This window comes from Gymnogyps californianus, chromosome 21, assembly GCF_018139145.2.
Source record: "Gymnogyps californianus isolate 813 chromosome 21, ASM1813914v2, whole genome shotgun sequence".
NCBI classification, from domain to species: Eukaryota; Metazoa; Chordata; class Aves; order Accipitriformes; family Cathartidae; genus Gymnogyps; species Gymnogyps californianus.
In genome coordinates, this window is record NC_059491.1 from 3,330,071 (window position 1) to 3,347,386 (window position 17,316).

Here is a 17,316-nt window from a genome sequence, read left to right on the forward strand (position 1 = left end):
CAACCTGCAGTTTGACCTACTGTGGCTTGGGGTAACAACTCTTTTCCTCACTTTGTCCAGGCTAGCTCCAGGCTAGCCTGGGATGCTCAGCTGTGGTGAAAACACTTGCTTTGTGGCTGGTGTTTTTGTGGGACTACAGTTTGTTAGTGTGCACACCTCTTGTGCTCTGCACCAAATTGCTCTTTAATGCTAAGTCATGCAGATGGAGCAAGCCTACAAAAAACTGTTTCACATACCCAGTTTAGCAAGAGGCGCTCCATGTCTTCTATCTCTCATCCTTGGGACAGCAAGGCATCCAGGGGTTTAAGTGTAGCAGCATGTAACGTTAACTCCCTAGTTTATTCCTTGCTGGGCATATCTCTGGATCTAGTTCATCGTACTAGCTATACCAGTGCAACTGGTTTTACAAAGACATTTCTTCACTCTGATTTCTGTTCCAACTTAGCAAGCTGGGTGAAGCATGTGCTTAGCACTAGGCATATATCTGAAATCCCATTGAGTTTGGTGGGAGTGAAAGACGGGTTTAAAATCAAGTATCTGCTTGAGGACTTTGCATATGCACGCCCTTTAAAACCTAGCTGGCTCCAGGACTTTTCCCTCTAAGCCTTTGCCAGTGAAGGTGTTGATGTTAACCCACCTTTGGTAGCTTTCTCACTGGCTAGCTATTGCCATCAGAGCATAAAACGGTGCCCTGGGAGTAAGTACTCTCACTGAATTTCTGTGTAAGCACGTGTGATTATTTATTCTCCCTGCCTTAGTCTTTCCGTGTGGAGCATGAGGCTATTAGGCCTTTACTGACCTGCAGGGAAGCCATGTGGTGAGGCTTCAAGCGTCAAAAGCAAACTTTCTCCTCAGTGAGTCTCTCTCCTCCATGGTGCTATGCCAAGGATCCTGCCACTTGCCTGTGCCTTGTGATTTTTATCACTGCCAGAGCCAGCCTACTGCAAGAACTGTACTGTCTGGGGCAGTAGCTTCATGGATGCTCTAAACGAGCCATGCAGACGAGGCAAGCAGAGTCCCAGTTCTGTGAAGACCAGTATCTCATGAGATTTCAGCACCGGAACCCAGTTCCTTATACAGACAGAAATCAGGAAGGAAATCAATGTTTTCTAGTAAAATTGGACTTTTCTCCTTAACCTGATTAAGCAAGAACAGTTCTGAATATGTCACTAGTGACTTGGCCAGATGAGCTTCTTTGGCATGCACTGTATGACTGAGTATAACAAGACCTAGATCTCAGCCCTTCGTACCTTTCAAGCCTGGCTGTTGTCTGCAAGCCAGCAGCCTTGTCCCAGTCAGCACAATGGAGCAATACAGCCTGCATCCCATTCTGAAGCCTGCTGCCTTGTATGGTTCACACATGTGCTATCCATTCGGAATTGAGCTGTGACTCCATGTTTTGACTCTTGTGAAGGACTAAGCTCCGTCTTGCTGCACTGTGCACTGCTATTTGGGGTATTGTACCAAAAAGACGAGAAACTGGACGTTCACACATTTAGCAGGAATGGTGGACATATTAAAATATCCTGATTTAATGAGGGGATGGAAAATGCGTAAAAATTCTCACTGTCAAGATGATTTGTAATATGTGAGTGTCCCTACACTCAGACAGGGTAAGACGAGGTACACTAACACCATAGTTCGTAACACCTGTTCAGTGTAAGGGTCAGGAGGGAGCTCTTTTCTCCTCTTCTCCATTGACTGTTGAACTGATGTGCTATGGGCATTTCTTTCAATTGCAGACAGGTCACTGTTGGCATCACAAGACCGGTCTTTGCCACCCTGTGTAGTGATGCCTATGTTCACTCCGTACCGCAGTGAGTCACCTAGGATTTGCAAGCAACACTGCCCTTTCCTGGATGGAAGATGAAGTGTCATGGGGTGTTTCAAACCTTATTTTGCACCTAGCAAACATTCTGCTTCCACTCAAGCAGCAGAGACCTCAGTTTGAGGATGGAAAAAGAGAGAATAATCTTTGGTCTGGTCTTGCTAACACTCCGAAACACTGAGTGGCAGTAGGAAAGGGACAGCTCTGAAACTAAAGGTAGCTATATATTCTCTACTTATGTGAATGCTGCTGACTTGAAAGCCAGAGAGCAAAAGCATCACATGCGCCAGTTTCGAGCATAATTACTCAAAATCTAGGTCAGTGTTTGCACTGTGTCAAGCATTTATGCTTGGGAAGGCTATTGACTTGTCAGCACTGGGCGTGTGTTAATAAATCTCTGGCGATATTAACAGTAATCTGTTCACAGTATCTTTGATCTGAAGGTCTTTGAATGTGGTGCAGTTGTCATTAAGTGGAGTTCACAGTACAGCTTTGTGAAAGCGGCTCCATTTTACAGATGGGGAAGCCAAGGCAGGGAGAGATTTTGAGTTATTTTTGATGACATGACTGAGTCATTGCCAGAGGTAAGGATACAGTCCAGGAGCACTGGCTCCCAGACTCCTGCTCCAAGTCACTAGACAGCACTCTCCCTAGCCTAGTTAGACCCACCATTCCAAGGCATTAACTCCAGCTGCAGCAAGACTTCTCTACTGAGCTGTAAGCACAGCAGTGATATACATACCAAAGAACCAGATAAACATTTACTTTTCCTTTGTGTGAGAGAGCTGCAGCGAGCAGGGACTGCAGGAACTTCCTCCCCCTCTGCACACAAACAGAAGGCAGGGAGCTTGCAGTGAGGGATAAAAGGGGATAAATAACAAGGGGACAAGGGAACAAGCTGCGTTTCCCAAGAATCTGAAGGAAGCAAATGAACTTGCTCAGAAGCTTGATAAGGATGGGTGAGAGCAGGTAGCAGCAGGCTCAGGGGCTGATGGAGGGCATTTTCTCTGATGTCACTTTCTCCTGATCCAGACCGCCATCAGTAAAACCAGGAGCCCTCACAAGGATAAGAGAGATGGGATTTCATCCTCCTGGTGCTAAATGCAGAGACTTGCCATTGATCCACAGAAAGCTGGCACTTTGAGAGCTTGCTGCTCTGAAATAGAATTTAAGTATTACTGAAGTCATTGGTCTTCTACCCAACTGAGTTTTAATCTAGTTTGTCCTGATCTTGCTGTCGCTGAAAGAACAATAGACTCTAAGGCCCAAGGGAGTCAACATCAGCTGAACTGGTTCCCCTCTGCAAGGAAAGAGGGACCAGTGAGAGACAATTGAGGACAGTGCTGCTCATGTGCTGTGACTAATTTGTGCACATTAGACTCAAGACTATGAAGCCAGCTCCTTTCAGCAGACTTAAACCCAGGCAACAATTGAATAGTAATACATTGGATCTGGCTTTCCTCAGTTGTATGCAGAGTTTTCGGTTACCCAGTCTGCTCCTTTTTTTTTGTGCTCCTTCCACCATGCGGAGAGCCAGGTGTTCTGAAGAGGATGAATGGAGGTGTGGAAGAGCAAGGGCTAAGGATCGGCATGCACAAGATTGGTGGAAATGTGATGGGAAAGTCTGGTTTGATTAGAAATTGTTATGCAACAGAGCTTGAAAGAAGTAGTGGCTGCTGATTTTTAAATGGACAGCATGACAGGGCTGTGCCTGGCCCACATGCGGGTAGTTGGGGTGAAGGGCTGGTTAGGAGAGGTAATAGAGAAGAAGCAGAGGAGAAGCAGATGGCAGCAGCACTTGCTACCCTGACCACTAGCCAGGGAGCCACTAAAGCCTCAGGTGCAGCTTAATCCCAAATTAACACTCTTTAGCTCTAGGCATCCCACTGCTGTGTATGTAATTGGGGGAGGGCAGTGTCGTTTGTCTGGTGTGCATGGCAGGGATGGATTAGTGCTGGGTATAATAAAAGCCACACTTAGCTGACAGAGCAACATTTACGGGGCTGGGGATGGGAAGGTTTCCTGTAGATGGAGTCTGTTTCCCACATATTCTTCCTGGCTTCTGGTTGGTTTCACTGCCCACCATCCCTCTTCCCAGTTCTAGGTTGGCTTTTCCAACAGGAGTCCAGTTTAACACTGGGACCAGGACTCAGGGACTTTGTGCTTATTTGCTTTTTGAAGTTCAGCAAGATGTGTCCCCTTTTTTGTGCCTCAATTTTCCCACCTAAACTATACAACATATGTGAAGCATGTGAGCATATAAGGCCCCATTCATGTTTTCAGAGAGCTTTTGGTTTCAGGAATGGCTGGCATTAGTGGAGGCAGTATGTGTTCTCATCCAGGGTAGCTCTTCAGTCCCTTCTCAGATCCCTGTGGGAGGTACTCCTGTAGGATTGTGCTTGTTGAGCCTCGTAGAACCAGCACCAAGAAAGTGATTCAAATCTCCAGTATTTTAACAAGGAATGTGTGTGTCTGAAATGGCAGTTTACTGGCATGGCTGCTCTTCTGCCTTGTGTATGAGAACTACAAACTGGCTGCGGCTGTAGCCTTGGGAAAGCATCTCACCTAGACTCTCTTTGCTTTCCAGTCCACACTCCAGCTGAGGTGGGATGCTGAACTGGTATTTAATGACAGTGTCCAGTTTCATTGCTCCTTAGAACTTACATCTCCAACACTATCCTGTATACTCTGCTCATTATCCTCAGAAACCTTTGGCTATGCTTAACTATCTCGCAACCGTTCGCATGCTATTTCCATGAGCAAATGCAAAAAGCCATGCAAATCAGGCTCTCATTTTGAACGGGAAGCCATAGCAATTGCAGGATCTGGTTGTCATGGATATTGTCACCATGGAGCTGTTGCCATGGTGCTGTCTGCTCACATTGACACAGATGCAAAGTATACTTATTCTTTTGAAGAAAGGAGGAAGAACAGTGGATACTAGAGAGCACAGAAGCTTTCAGAATAGGTATTTAGGGAGGTTAATAACTACTTTATTTTAGAGTTTTGCTGACTCTGCTGTCTGTCTATGTCAGGTTCCTTATTTTTCTCTTTTGTATCTTACAGTAACAGCCAACAAAAGGAAGTGAGACTAAGGTACTTGCTGTAGGGTCATCCACAGCAGTATTTCACCATGCAATGAAAGCAGCACTTTTCTCTCTTGCAAAAAAAAAATCCAAAGAGTGACCACTAGTAATCAGTGCTTGGCTTTTACCTCATCTTAGTTTAAACCCCCAGAAATACAGTATCTTGCAGAAGACGAGGATATGGATATGGAACTTAAAATCCCATCTTCCCCTGCAGGCCCCTTTTCCTTGAAGGAACACACTGACCTTATTTTAATTTCTAGAGAAAGTCTGTGCTCCTTTGGAAGGTAGTTTGGCAGCTGTTAGTGACCTTGTCAGGCCGCTGATGGTTCTGGAAGAAGGAATTGAATGAGAAACGACTTGTGTCTGTGCCAAACATCCTTGTCTAGTTAGGGGCAGAGCTAATCTCACCAAGGCAAATGCTGGTTTCACTCCATTTCAAATAAAACACAGTCAGATTTAATAAATAATAATAAGTCTGCTTTGCACACCTACAGCTCCTGACTCTCTGAACATTTTACCACTACTATTTATTAAATCCTCCAAACAATCCTGCGAGAGAGGGAAGGATTCATTTTTCTCAGTCTTGTAATAGCGATAATGGGGCACAGAGACTGTTGGTAAGTGGTCTCCCATGGCTGCTGTGGCCATCAAGAATAGGATCCAGGAGTTCCTGCTTCCTGTCCTCAGCTCTGGAAAGCCCACGTTTCATTCTGTCCCACAGCATTAAACTAAGGGAGACTCTGAACATCACTGTAGTGACATGTAGTGTAGGGCCCTTAGCAGCCTGATTTGGAACTATATTAAACAGAGATCTGAATGCTTCAGGTGGCTAAATAACATTGTTTTTGATCTGAATATGCCAGTGGCTCACTTCCAAACATATTAGGCTCATGAGGCCGTCCTTTTCCTGGCCGCAGAAGATGTTTCTGTGGAGGAGTTGTCACTGCAAGGCATGGATTAGCTATTTTCCTGGATTTGACAGTCATTTTTGTTGCTGCTAGCCAAGTGGGTTTTATGCACGTGTGCATGCAGTTATTCCTGGTGCAAGGTGGGTTTCTAGGAATTACCCAGCCCACTTAACATGTTGATCAGGTATAGCACAAGGTATAAAAGCACTGCTTTGAATGTGGTGCTCCTGTTTCATGTATGACTCATCCAAGGCAAGAGAGATTTGAAACTGAGCAAGCCTGCGTGCATCCAAGCCGGCAGCTGGGAACAGCTGTCCTCCAGGTGGGGCTCTGTTCGGAGCTCAAGGGCTACAGCTTCTCTCCAACTGGGGGAGAGTTTTATGCACAGCGATACAGACGGCTTGTAAGGGAGTGGTAACATGATGTAGCAGTTAGATCACGTATGTACGAGTCACAAATCAGCCTGAGTTAGAATTGGCACCAATGGAGGTAGAGGGAGGGAGGCAGGATCTCCGGAAAGATTCCTTCCTGCTGAGCTAAAGGGATGTCTTCATGTTGACTGCAGTGGGAGTTGGCTTGGACCCCACATGTCCTGCTGATATCACTTGGGGCAGGATCAGCTCATGCAGTGCCGAGTTGTGTGGCCCCAAGGAGATGTGCCTGCCTTTGGTGGGCACTTTTGAAAGGAAGAACCTCCAAGGTGCTTTTTATATGCTTGGCTGTAAAAAAGCAGCTTTTTTGTAGATGGTGAATGAGATAGCCTTTGTATATAAATGTGCCTTAGGGACAAATGAGCCCTTTACTTGACCAATTTAACAACCTGTAATCTTGTGACTGCATGCAGAAAACAGCCCTGTGTTTTTCTGAACTTCAATACTGAAAAAAAAATCTTAGTCTTTGTATTCTTGTGCCTCGGTTTCCCTGCCAGAAAAGTGAGCAAAACCAAATGCACTTCCCAAGGAAAAGGAAGGGCATGTTTAATTAAGTCAGCTTTCTGAGTTGCTTTGACAGCTGCAAGTATAAGTAGTTGCTATTATAGCAGCTAATAATTTGGAATTACATTTTATGTTCTTTTGGTTCTCTTCTTCATATAGTTGCCAGAGATAACCAAGCATTTTTAGGTCATTTTATTACTTTTTAATACCTAGTTTGGTGTTGGATTTCTGCCGTACTTGCCTTCATGTAGAACACGTTTGTGTTTGTGTCAAAGGCACTCAGTTAACAAAAAATTTCAAGAAAACCATGACCGCTATTCCACCATGAAGAAAAAGAAATGTGAAAAATGCAGACAGGCCTCTCTGAGAAATGTCTGTTGATCACTTCATGCCTAAGCTGGTTAGTAATATGATATTGTTTAATGCTAAGGTTTATTAATCGAATACATGACTGTTCTTTGCTGTAGTCAGCTTGTCACCTGAGGATCCCCTGGAGCTTGCCAAACATGGATTAATCACAGAGTACTCACAGTGTCACTGTGAAAAGCAAATGTTTATCAATTTAGCAATGGGGAAGTCAAGGCTAAGAGATTACTTATGTGGCAGCTAATAACAGCTTTGTTAGGCCTGCTCATTGCTCCAGTCATCATAAACCATCTCTTTTGTAAGACTATTACTCAGCAGAGTCAGAAGCAAATGGTGACTTATGATAATCTAACTGAAAAAGGGGCCTTGTGGCTGACCTATCACAGCCAGTGCCCCTCAGTCAGGAGGTCATTTCCCCTCTGGTTTTGTCTGTCCTCCTCTACCAGCCCTGTCCTTCTAACCACACCCCAAGCACACCTTATAAAATGCAGTTCTAGGCACCCACACAATTACACTCAGCCTCAGCTCGTAGTGATGCCAATGACTTGATTCCTGCATCAGTTTGCCAGTGGGACTTTTTTGCTTTGATCACTTTTTGGATGCAGGCGATTATTCTCTTGGTGCTTAGCTAGGACTGTCTAATGAAAGTTTGTAGAACCAAGTCACAAGAGGGGAAAGGCAGATATGTTCTTGCCACAGACTCTGTTATCTGATAGCAGTATAGCTTATTATTCCTGTCCCCATGGGATATAAAAATGCTTCTGGGAAGATTTTTGTCACATACAAATCATACTTCTGAATGGCTTCTTTAAAGGACAAAGAAAAATTCACAATGCAAAACCCTCTGGACTGTGGGGAATTGCTGATTTCTCTGAGCAAGGAAACTCAAGCCTCATCTCTTTAGTTGGAAGGGTTCCGCTTTGCACTGAACAACTAGCAGATGAGGTCGTGGATTGTTTTCTCTCCCCTCATGACGGAAATAGCCCAAGGCCTGGAAAAGCATTAGCAGGAAGAGCACAGCATCAGGAAACACGAAGGACACCCAGCCAGGGCATGACTACACAGCTTTTAGCTGCCCAGCAATTGGGACATTGCTTTTTTGGGTGAAGGGATTCAATTCCCTCTTGTCAGAATCACTTGGTTTCCTAGCCAGATGCCTCCAGCTGGGTGAGCATGTGAGCCCTAAGTGCTGAGCATCCCTGCGTACACACTACAGCTGCTGCCTGTGCCTGGGGTTTTCTGTTTGTGTCAGAAGTCACAAGCGCTGTGGACATGGCAAGCATGTAGGTTCAGTAGGGATCATATGTGCCACTTGCCATGCCTGTTCATCTCGCTTCTGTATTCCTTCAGGATGGAGCAGTGGAGCTCAGCAGTGCTGAGGTGGCATTACTCATCCCTATGGAGTTATTCCAGGTTCTCAGCTTGCTTGTGTAACTGAAAGGGTTTTGCCTTTTATCTATGACACACTGGTGGAACAGTGGGAGGATTTAAATTTGGGAATGAAATTGGCAGAGAATTTAGCCCAGTGCTTGTGTTCTGCAGTAAGCAGTTGCACTGAAACCTATTATTTCTCTAGGGAAGCGTGATCACTGGACTCTGGAACTGCATCAGTGAGCAGGATAAGGACATTTTGAACGCCAAAAGCCCAGGGATGGACTTAGGCATGTAGTAGCCTTGAAGGATGGGAAATCAGGTGTTAAAGGATCTGGTATAATCCTTTTCCCCAAGCTTTCTACCTCTTTGGAGCAAATACTCTGGGCCTGTCAAGAAGGATCTCAGTTAACATTGCTTTAGCTCATTACCAGCTTGTTTGCAATGTACTGGAATAGCACAGATCATAATGAAGTTCACTGGCATTCATGCACATCATTCTGGGGAGGGACAGTGGTGAATTTGTGAGCAAGGGAGTCAGCGCCTGTTAGTTCTAGATTTTGCTCCCTGGTTTCTCCCTTGACATGGCAGGCTCTGCAGTGACATCATTTGGTCAGGGAGGAGGAGAAGGTGGGGAAGAGGGGAGAACTTGAACTGCTTCTGGTTTTGTCCACTGCTGCTCTGCTCCAACCTTCTCCCAGCCCTTAGAGAACTTACATTGCTTTCTAAGAAGCAAAGGGCCAGAGCTGCAGAAAGAAAAATCCCCGGCCAACAAGACCAGGTGTATGGGAAAAGACACTGCAGGGTAGGAGTTAGGCACTTGATTGAGGACTGAGGTCCTTTTGTCTTCCACTTACAGCTTATCCAAGATGAATGCCTGGCTGCACTACCCCTAACCACATCTCGGCCTCATAATTCATCTCCCCAAGGACTTCACTCAGATATAAAAGCACCATGTAACTGGAAAGGATGGACAAATGTTCACCCTTGCTTCCTGCAATGAAGCTGGAACTCCATTACAGTCCTGGAACTGATTAGGTCCCTGAGATCACTGTCCTTGAAATCAAACACTTGGAACCTTTTATATCAAGTCCATACACCAAATATAAAGCTCAACTTTCATGCTCTCCTAGCCATAGTCAGTTGTATTCATACCTTAGTGGATACCAGACCCAAAATGTCTTCGTCCTCCACCCAGAGTCCAAATATATCAACTCCTTTTCTTAGGTTATGATAAAAATGGGGAGTAAATTATAGATGCTCTCTCCACCTTCTGGCAGGAAATATGCTGCTAGACCGCCTTGCTACACTAGCCTCTAGCTGATGTCTGCAGATTAAACAATGGCTGCTGTTGCTTTCCTGAAAAGAAAAGCATCCCCAGAAATCCCAGCTCTCTTTTTTTAGCTGGTTATTATGTCCAGCTATCAGAAGCACGAAGAAACCAAGTGGAAAAACTGAATCTGGCAGTAAGAGTGCGATGCATGAAGCCACATGACTTCCAAACCCAGAGAACAAAAATAGCTGCAAGAGAAAAAATTTGCCTGAAAGAAGCTCTTTAATTATTCAATTTCTTTCAAAAGCTTTGCCCCTGGCACAGCCAGGCTACCATTTGTATAGGGCAGCCATATGTGTTGCAGTAAAGCTTGAGCACCACATTATTAGAGAGAAGGAAGCTTCTTTTTTGGCTGTGTTTTCAAAGAGCTGGTAGCAGATCGATTGTGGCCAGAGCCCTGGGCACAAGGGAGTCTGTACTTTCATAATGAGTCACCAGGATTTCCTTTTCAGTCCGGCTGATGTGAGGGTGAAGGAGTTTGGATTTCCGCTTAGATTCTAGAGGCTGCTCCCCAAGGACTGCTCAAGGAAGAGGCTGGAAGAAGTGTTGGAGGAAAGCAAAGAAAGGACTACCCAGCACTTACTTTTTCAGTCCTCTAGAGAAAGTTCCTGGGCTGTTGTTGCTATGGCACAGAGGACTGATATCTTCATGATGGCGCTTTCTGCTGCTGCTACAGAAAGGCAAAGTCATTTAGCTGTGCTGACACCACAGTAATCAGCAGCCCAGTGAATTTGTGTTTCAGGACACTGACAGAACACCCAGTCTTCTAGAAGCCACTCATTCCCTTCTGTGGTGTCTAAGTCTTTACATCTTTCTCCAACACTTGCAAGTTGACACTTTCGAAGCTTGTGAGGAACACTGATAATATTGCAAAGCTTTGAAATACTCGTGTGGGTGTTGTTTGTGCTGAAGATGGCCGTACTGACATCTGAGTTTTCTCTAATTAGGGAGCAGATATTTGGTTATATATCTTTCTCTGGAATTAAGTCAATAGCAGTTGTATGAAACCTTCCTGTTGGCTGGGATGTTGTTCAAAGGAACACTGCAGCAGGACTGAAAAGGATAGAAATTACTGAACACTAATAACTGATCAAATGTAATTTGCAAGCCAATGAAAAGACCATTGTTAAATACACCTGCTAAAATAACCTTTTCTGAACTGTCAAAGGGGCTTTACAGTAAGTTCTGTTTCTTTAATTGTTCTTTGGGCAAGTCCCTTGCTGCCCAGTGGCATGGATACCAGTTGTACGTAGAACAATCAGGAAGAAGAAGAGAGGGATGCCACGTCAGGTGAGCACTGCAACACAGTAAGGGAATAGAGTATGACATTTCTGTTGTGCTGAAGCAGAGGCCCTCGTTCTCTAGTGGCATCAATCTGTTGTCTGACCCTTCTGTTAGAGTTTGCAACATCCCTTTTGGTTGTATGGCTTGAGTGAGCAGACAGGAAAACAGTAAGTGCAACGGATCTTTCTCTTGTAGGTGCTTGGCTGGTAGAACCTAAGTCACCGTCTGTCAGTACCATTGCAGCTTCACATTATAGAAGTCCCCGAGTCAGGCCAGAGCTTGGAAAGACAGTAGTGGCAATGCTGTGGGCTAGACATGGATCTGTGTTAGTAATTTTCCATAATGTCCTTATTGCGTTTCCTTCTTTTCCAAGTGCCTGTGGCAGGACAGAGGTATTTGTAGAAAGCCAAGGCTGGCATTACAGTGTCATCCCAAGACAGAGCTTGTTCTTAAAAAACAAAAGTGCAAAAAAAAGAGATAGATGCACTATACTTGGTGTTTCTGCTGTTATCATAGAAAATTATACTTGCTTGTAAACCTGCAGCGACTGGTTCCCTCCCTTTGCATAAGGGAAACTGAGAGCCCTGCAACTGCAACAAAGTCAGGCCTTGGGACTCTGCATAAAAGTATTCCTTGCTGGGGAGTTGTTTCAATGAATTCCTACACAAATATGACCTTCAAAGACTTGCTCCCACCGTGATGGCTGCAGATTTAGTCTCTAGCTACCTGCAGTTTTGAGGAACTGCTGATGAAAAAGGCCATTTTGAACATGCATAGTTTCTTGCTGTCTTGCATGCTCTGTCCTGGTTTCTTGCCAGCTTCCTTACAGATACAGGAGAAGGCCAGGGATCAAGTACGCCCCTGAGCAGCCATGCTATATTACTGCAACTTCAGAGAGCCCAAGGCTTGCTCCGTTCCGAAGCAGAATGCTCGGCTGCTCTCCTGTTTTGCTTGCTCGGGGTGGCTCTAAATGGAGGGTGTCTATGAAATCTGTGTCTGAAGTTCTGGCCTCTCCATCTTTTACATTGGTGTCATGGCAGGGAAAAGGCTGTCTAGTTATCAAGGGCCTAGGAAGAGAGAAGTGATGTGTGGGGCGAGGGAAGGTGTAATAAATATGCTTCATTTAAAGTACTCAGCAGGTAGCAAACTTTTTTAAAGTACATATTTCTCCTTGCATGGCAGGAAGTAGAGGAGCCAATTGTAGGCAGTAGTTGTATTTTCTTGCATCTGGTATTTTTGAATGAAAGTGGATTCCAGGCTGTCTTCTACAATATATAGTGGTGATTAATAACCTAGCCTGTTTCCTCTGGATTTGATGTTCGGCTTATGTTAAGATGTAGGGAGTATTGTTTGCTGAGATGACATCAAGAGCTCTTGGATGAAGGGAGTAGAGACACATCCTTTCCTCACACAGCATTGGCAGGGTTTCGGTGCTTCTCGCTGCTCACAGAGCTGAAGAACATCGCAGCTCATTTAGGAACAGCAGACCTACCCCTTTTTCTTCTTCAGACTCACTTGTTAAAAGAAACCAGATGAGGAAAGGGCAGCAGTGGAGTCACAAGTGGCCTGTAAATGGCCAGCATCCTTCTTCTGCCCTCCCTGGCTGGGAGCAGCATGGTCAAACCACAGGCTAGAAGGAATTTTTAATGGAAAGGGACACTGATGGAGGAGACAGTCCTCTGCTTGTAAGTAATATCATCTGGGAACAAGAGAGCAGTGGAAGGGGAGGACAGGAGTCTCTGAAGGAAAGTTACAGGTGTTACATCATGGTTCTTGAATATGCAGCCAATTTAGATTCAACAAGACAGTTATTAGACCCACAGTCTTTGAGGCCAGTACTGTGTGAGGGTAGACTCCCTCCTCTTTGCTCCACCCAGATTACACAGGACTGTAGCAAATGTTGGCTGTCTCATAGCTTACAGATGGGGACTGCATTCACCTGTGTAAGGTGTTATTCATATTTCCCTTTGAAGAATGCTTAGAATAGATGTTACTGAGTGTGCTGTGCTACTTTGGTTATGTGTAGTCTTTGTAAGGTACATACAAGTACCATGCTGTTGGCCTGAACCCTTCCTCAGCTTGGCAGAAATTTAGATTTAGACCCCAGCTTTGTGACCTTTTGGATTTTCTTCTTAAGTTTATCCTTCCTTCTCTTAGAAGCATGTCCCTTAGTGAAGACAGTCACTATCTTCATCATTCAGTAATTCACTGAAGACACCAAGAGCCTCAGAGGCACAGAGTTAACACATACTCTAATGGTTCCTTCAGGACTTCTGCTGTTCCCTTTGGTTTGTGGGTGTCCTATCCTTTTGCTGAGATAGCAGTATTGATTCATGTGGCTCTAAGTCACATCTCTCCTGTACTGTTCTTTCAGCTGGCATGTGTTCAGTGCTGGATTTTTTAAAGCCTGAGTGTAATATTTCAGGAACCGACCTTTTAAATTACAAGCCCACAAACTTAAGAGGCTCCTTGCAGTGAAATTTGGATTGCATATCCTTGGTGCATAAGGGTGGCGTGAGGCTTACCACATTTCCAGGTGTGTGGTTACAGAAACAACTGTCCAAGTATAAACATCATATAGCAGTGAGCAGCTCTGCAAGGGAACACTCTCAGGTTTACAGTGCTTACTGTTGGACTCTGGCCTCAAAAAAGTCGTTTCGTACCACATGCCTCAGTCTGGGAATGCCTCTTGCAAATGGCTGATGTCATGTTAATATTTCACTTTGTGAGGGAGGCCCGGTGACCTTTGCAGCTGGATTCTAATAGCCTCTTACTGTCACATCTGTCCAGTGAAGTGGAAAGAAAACAGATCCGATAATCAGGGAGCAGATTTATTTGTATGCAAGCAAAGCCCCACGTGTGTGAAAGAGACTTAGGGTGTTCAACGACAAAAGGTCCAAGACGTGTTTCTGCTTGAGTGATGCTTCCTAAAGTTCAAAGGACGTAATTTGCCATGTGGCTGCACTTCAGGCACAGTTATAGCCTAGAAAATGAATTTTGGTGGTACTGAAGCAAGCAATTTGTGCCTGATGTGAATGGATGGCTGAGGTGTAACAATGGTTATTTCTGCATCACTTAGCTTTACTACCAATTAACAACATCGCCTGCAGAATCAGAGCAAGGCCACTAAATGAGTTTGGTGTGTATGACAACCACAGCACACCTGAATTTCTCCATGACACTGACAGAAGAAGTATGAATCCCTCCTCCTGTCCACCACCAGCACACATACCTTAGTCCCTCTGATCTGTACTCATTTGGGACTTCCTGGCTTCTTTCCCAATCATCATAAGCAATCAATTAATTATTTCTTTTTGCTGTTGTCATTGCAGGGCAACCATTGATGAAGTGGAAACAGATGTGGTGGAGATAGAGGCAAAGCTTGACAAGGTAAGATGAGGCAGCTTAGCACGTTGGTTTGAAGAGGAACTGATGAGTTCCTGCTCAGGAATATGGCCCCACCAGTCTCCTCTAAAAAGTGAGCCCATCTCAGGTTGTCAGGAAACTAATGTATAATTACACTGGGCTTGTCAACAGGACCATGTCTCCCTCTACTGACAGGTACCTGTCAAGGCTCCTTTGTGACTGCCAAAGGAGTTAGGACAAGAGGTCCAGATGGGCTCCTAATGCTGAATGATGGCCGCCTTGTTCTGGTCCTGGATCTCAGGGGCTGACACTGCTTCCCCTGCTGTGGCAAGTTATTTCGGTGCTGTCTGTTTCCCCTCTCCACCATCTTGCTTGTGATATTACGCTGTGTGGGGTAGGAGCCATTACACGTCCACACAGCACGGGCACCACCGTGTCAGCTCAGGGATGTAAGGAGACGCTTGCAGGTAAACAAGGGGCCAGATTCAGACTGATGATGGTGGTTGCTGTCTGATATTCAGCCAGGCTATGCACCACAGCTGTAATCTGACACTGGAAATATCCTCTGAGGGACTAGTTTGGCCATTTTGCATTTATGGTGGTGATTCTTTACATCCAGTTGGTAGTTTGGATCTAAGTCAGAGGCTTTATGATGGAAGGCGGCTTTTCCACCCCCACTCCTCCTGACGTCCGAGACATCAGCCAAGTTGTTTCTAAATGAGAACAGAGAGAAATGAAGAGGAGCCAGAAGAGCTGTTGGCTTTTTATCTGCGAGATTTCCCAAAGCTAGCAAGGGATAAAACTCCTGCGTCTGATGGAGAAATGGGCTTTGTTGAAGTCACAAGCCCCAGGCAAAGCTGTGTCCTCTAAAACCTATTTATTAATCAAGCTGCTTGAAGTGGTTATCTGCACAAGCTAACTAGACTCACTGGTGAAAGCTGCAAAGGGATTTAGGTTATCTGTTTTCCTCTAAGCTAAGGCTCTAAAGACAAAGCATGGGGTGAAACTTGCTCTGATTCTAGCACTACTGTTGTCAGTGCCCCCTGTAGTTAGATGACTTGGTGTGCCAGGAACAATCCTGGAGCGAGGAAGGCAGGCTGGAAGTACAAGAGCTCTTCAGGGCTCTCAGTTTTTTATTGTTCAGTGCTTTGTTGCAAATTCATTTGAGCTCCTTCGGGTTAGGACTGTATTAAAACAATAGTCTCATGCAATTTTGGTCTTCCCCTGACAGCAGTTATGGGGTGATATTCTGGTAGTGCAAAGTACGCAGACATTTCATTCTGTTTGCATGCATCATTTCCCCTGTCTGCTGCAGAGATGACTGGTCATGCAAAGTGCTGGCTCAGTCACTGTCAGCAACAGGCTTATCAGGCCTGGGTCCAGGGCAAGTGAGGCCAGAGTTTGCATTTGAAGAGCCACTGAAGTTCAAATTAGTTTCTCTGAGGGTAACTTTGGACAAGATTCAATCACCCCCATTCCTAATAAATCAGCCTTGGATGGCCCAGCTCCTCTCCTGTGTACCGGCTGGGTGGATGCTCAGGGCAGCCTTTCTAGGGCTTGGTGTAAGAGCAGCAAGCTGGCAAGGACTGACTCTGTTTCTCTGCCTTTTACTGTGCCCTGAGCACTTAGTTTATAAATTATTAGCCTTTTAACACCTGTTTAAAATGGAGGTAAAGGGCAGTGTAAATGATTGATCCAAGGGAACACCAGAGATTTGGGCTTGATTGCTGTTTCAAAGAGATTTCCTTCATTCTGTCCTGTGCTCCATCTGCAAAGCCATCATTGCTCCCCTCGGGAGTGTGCTTGTGCTGAATGGCCTTCAGCTACTAGTAACACAGCCTTGGCCACAAGTGTTTGCACAGAGGTATGCTAGAAACCGCCACGTTGCAGAATAGGCTGGATTTCCTTTCCAGAGGATCTGTCCAAACCCCTAGTGTACGCCTGGGCTCCAGATGTGACAGGAACTGCATCTGTTTGCTTTTCTTCTCTGGGCTTGGATGGGATAGTACAAGTCTGCTAGCATCCAATGCTGTTCTGTCAAATTGCGTGGACAGGAAAGGATGTGAGTGTGAAAGAGTGAAGACTGTATATACTATGTATACACAGATATACCACGTGTGACTATATATATTTATACATTCAGATATGCCCAGATATATTATTACAGAACTGCAGACAGAGGCAAGCAAGCTTGTTCTGCAATGCATGCATATAGATTAGAGCCCAAAGCCTTGTGGCTGCATAAATAGAATAAGCACCAAGCCCAAAACCAGCACACCATACTTCAGTGGGGCTTTGGCATCAAGCCAAACTTGAGAGCTGCTCACTCCCAGCCTGTAGGTGAGGCTGGTTGACGGGGAAAGATTTTAAAGCCATTTTTCATTAGTAAGATTAATATCCCTAAAAAGCTCCTGGATTTTGAGAATGGAAAACTTCAGTTCCAAGTGTTGTTCATTATCAGCAGATAAAAGTTTTTTACTTAGTTACAAAGCCTAGAACGGTGATAATTTAAAAAAACCAAAACCCAAACAAACGAAAAAGAAAAAAATTTTGCTTAGTGGCCAGCCGTTACTGTTGCAAACCTCTTGGGCCTTTGGTTTATGGATTTATCTTAAGTTGTTTAATGTAACCTTTTACAAGGAGCTTTGGCTGAAAGGAGATAGGCTAATGGCCAGGAATTCTGGCTAAGATAATGCTCCAGTCTTTACAGCCAGTTCCAGGCATGCAAGGCAGTTTGCTGTGGCTAGGAAGTCTGGGAATGTTGCCTGCAGCTCTTAAATTATCAAAAGTTAATAAAGGCTGTCTGGAGGTGTATGCCTGTGCTGCAGCAAACTAA

The 17,316-nt window shown here is 45.0% G+C and overlaps 2 protein-coding genes across 2 annotated transcripts in view; both read left to right on the forward strand.

The window, feature by feature from the left end:
* The window catches only part of ACAP3 (ArfGAP with coiled-coil, ankyrin repeat and PH domains 3), a 95,332-nt gene that overhangs the window by 26,985 nt on the left and 51,031 nt on the right, over nt 1-17,316 (forward strand). The window contains exon 2 of the mRNA XM_050909301.1: nt 14,447-14,504. Coding sequence (XP_050765258.1) covers nt 14,447-14,504 — 58 coding nt within the window. The remainder of the gene's footprint in view (nt 1-14,446; nt 14,505-17,316) is intronic.
* Nucleotides 1-17,316, forward strand: part of SDF4 (stromal cell derived factor 4) — a 248,560-nt gene that overhangs the window by 9,614 nt on the left and 221,630 nt on the right. The gene's annotated exons all lie outside the window — the stretch shown is intronic.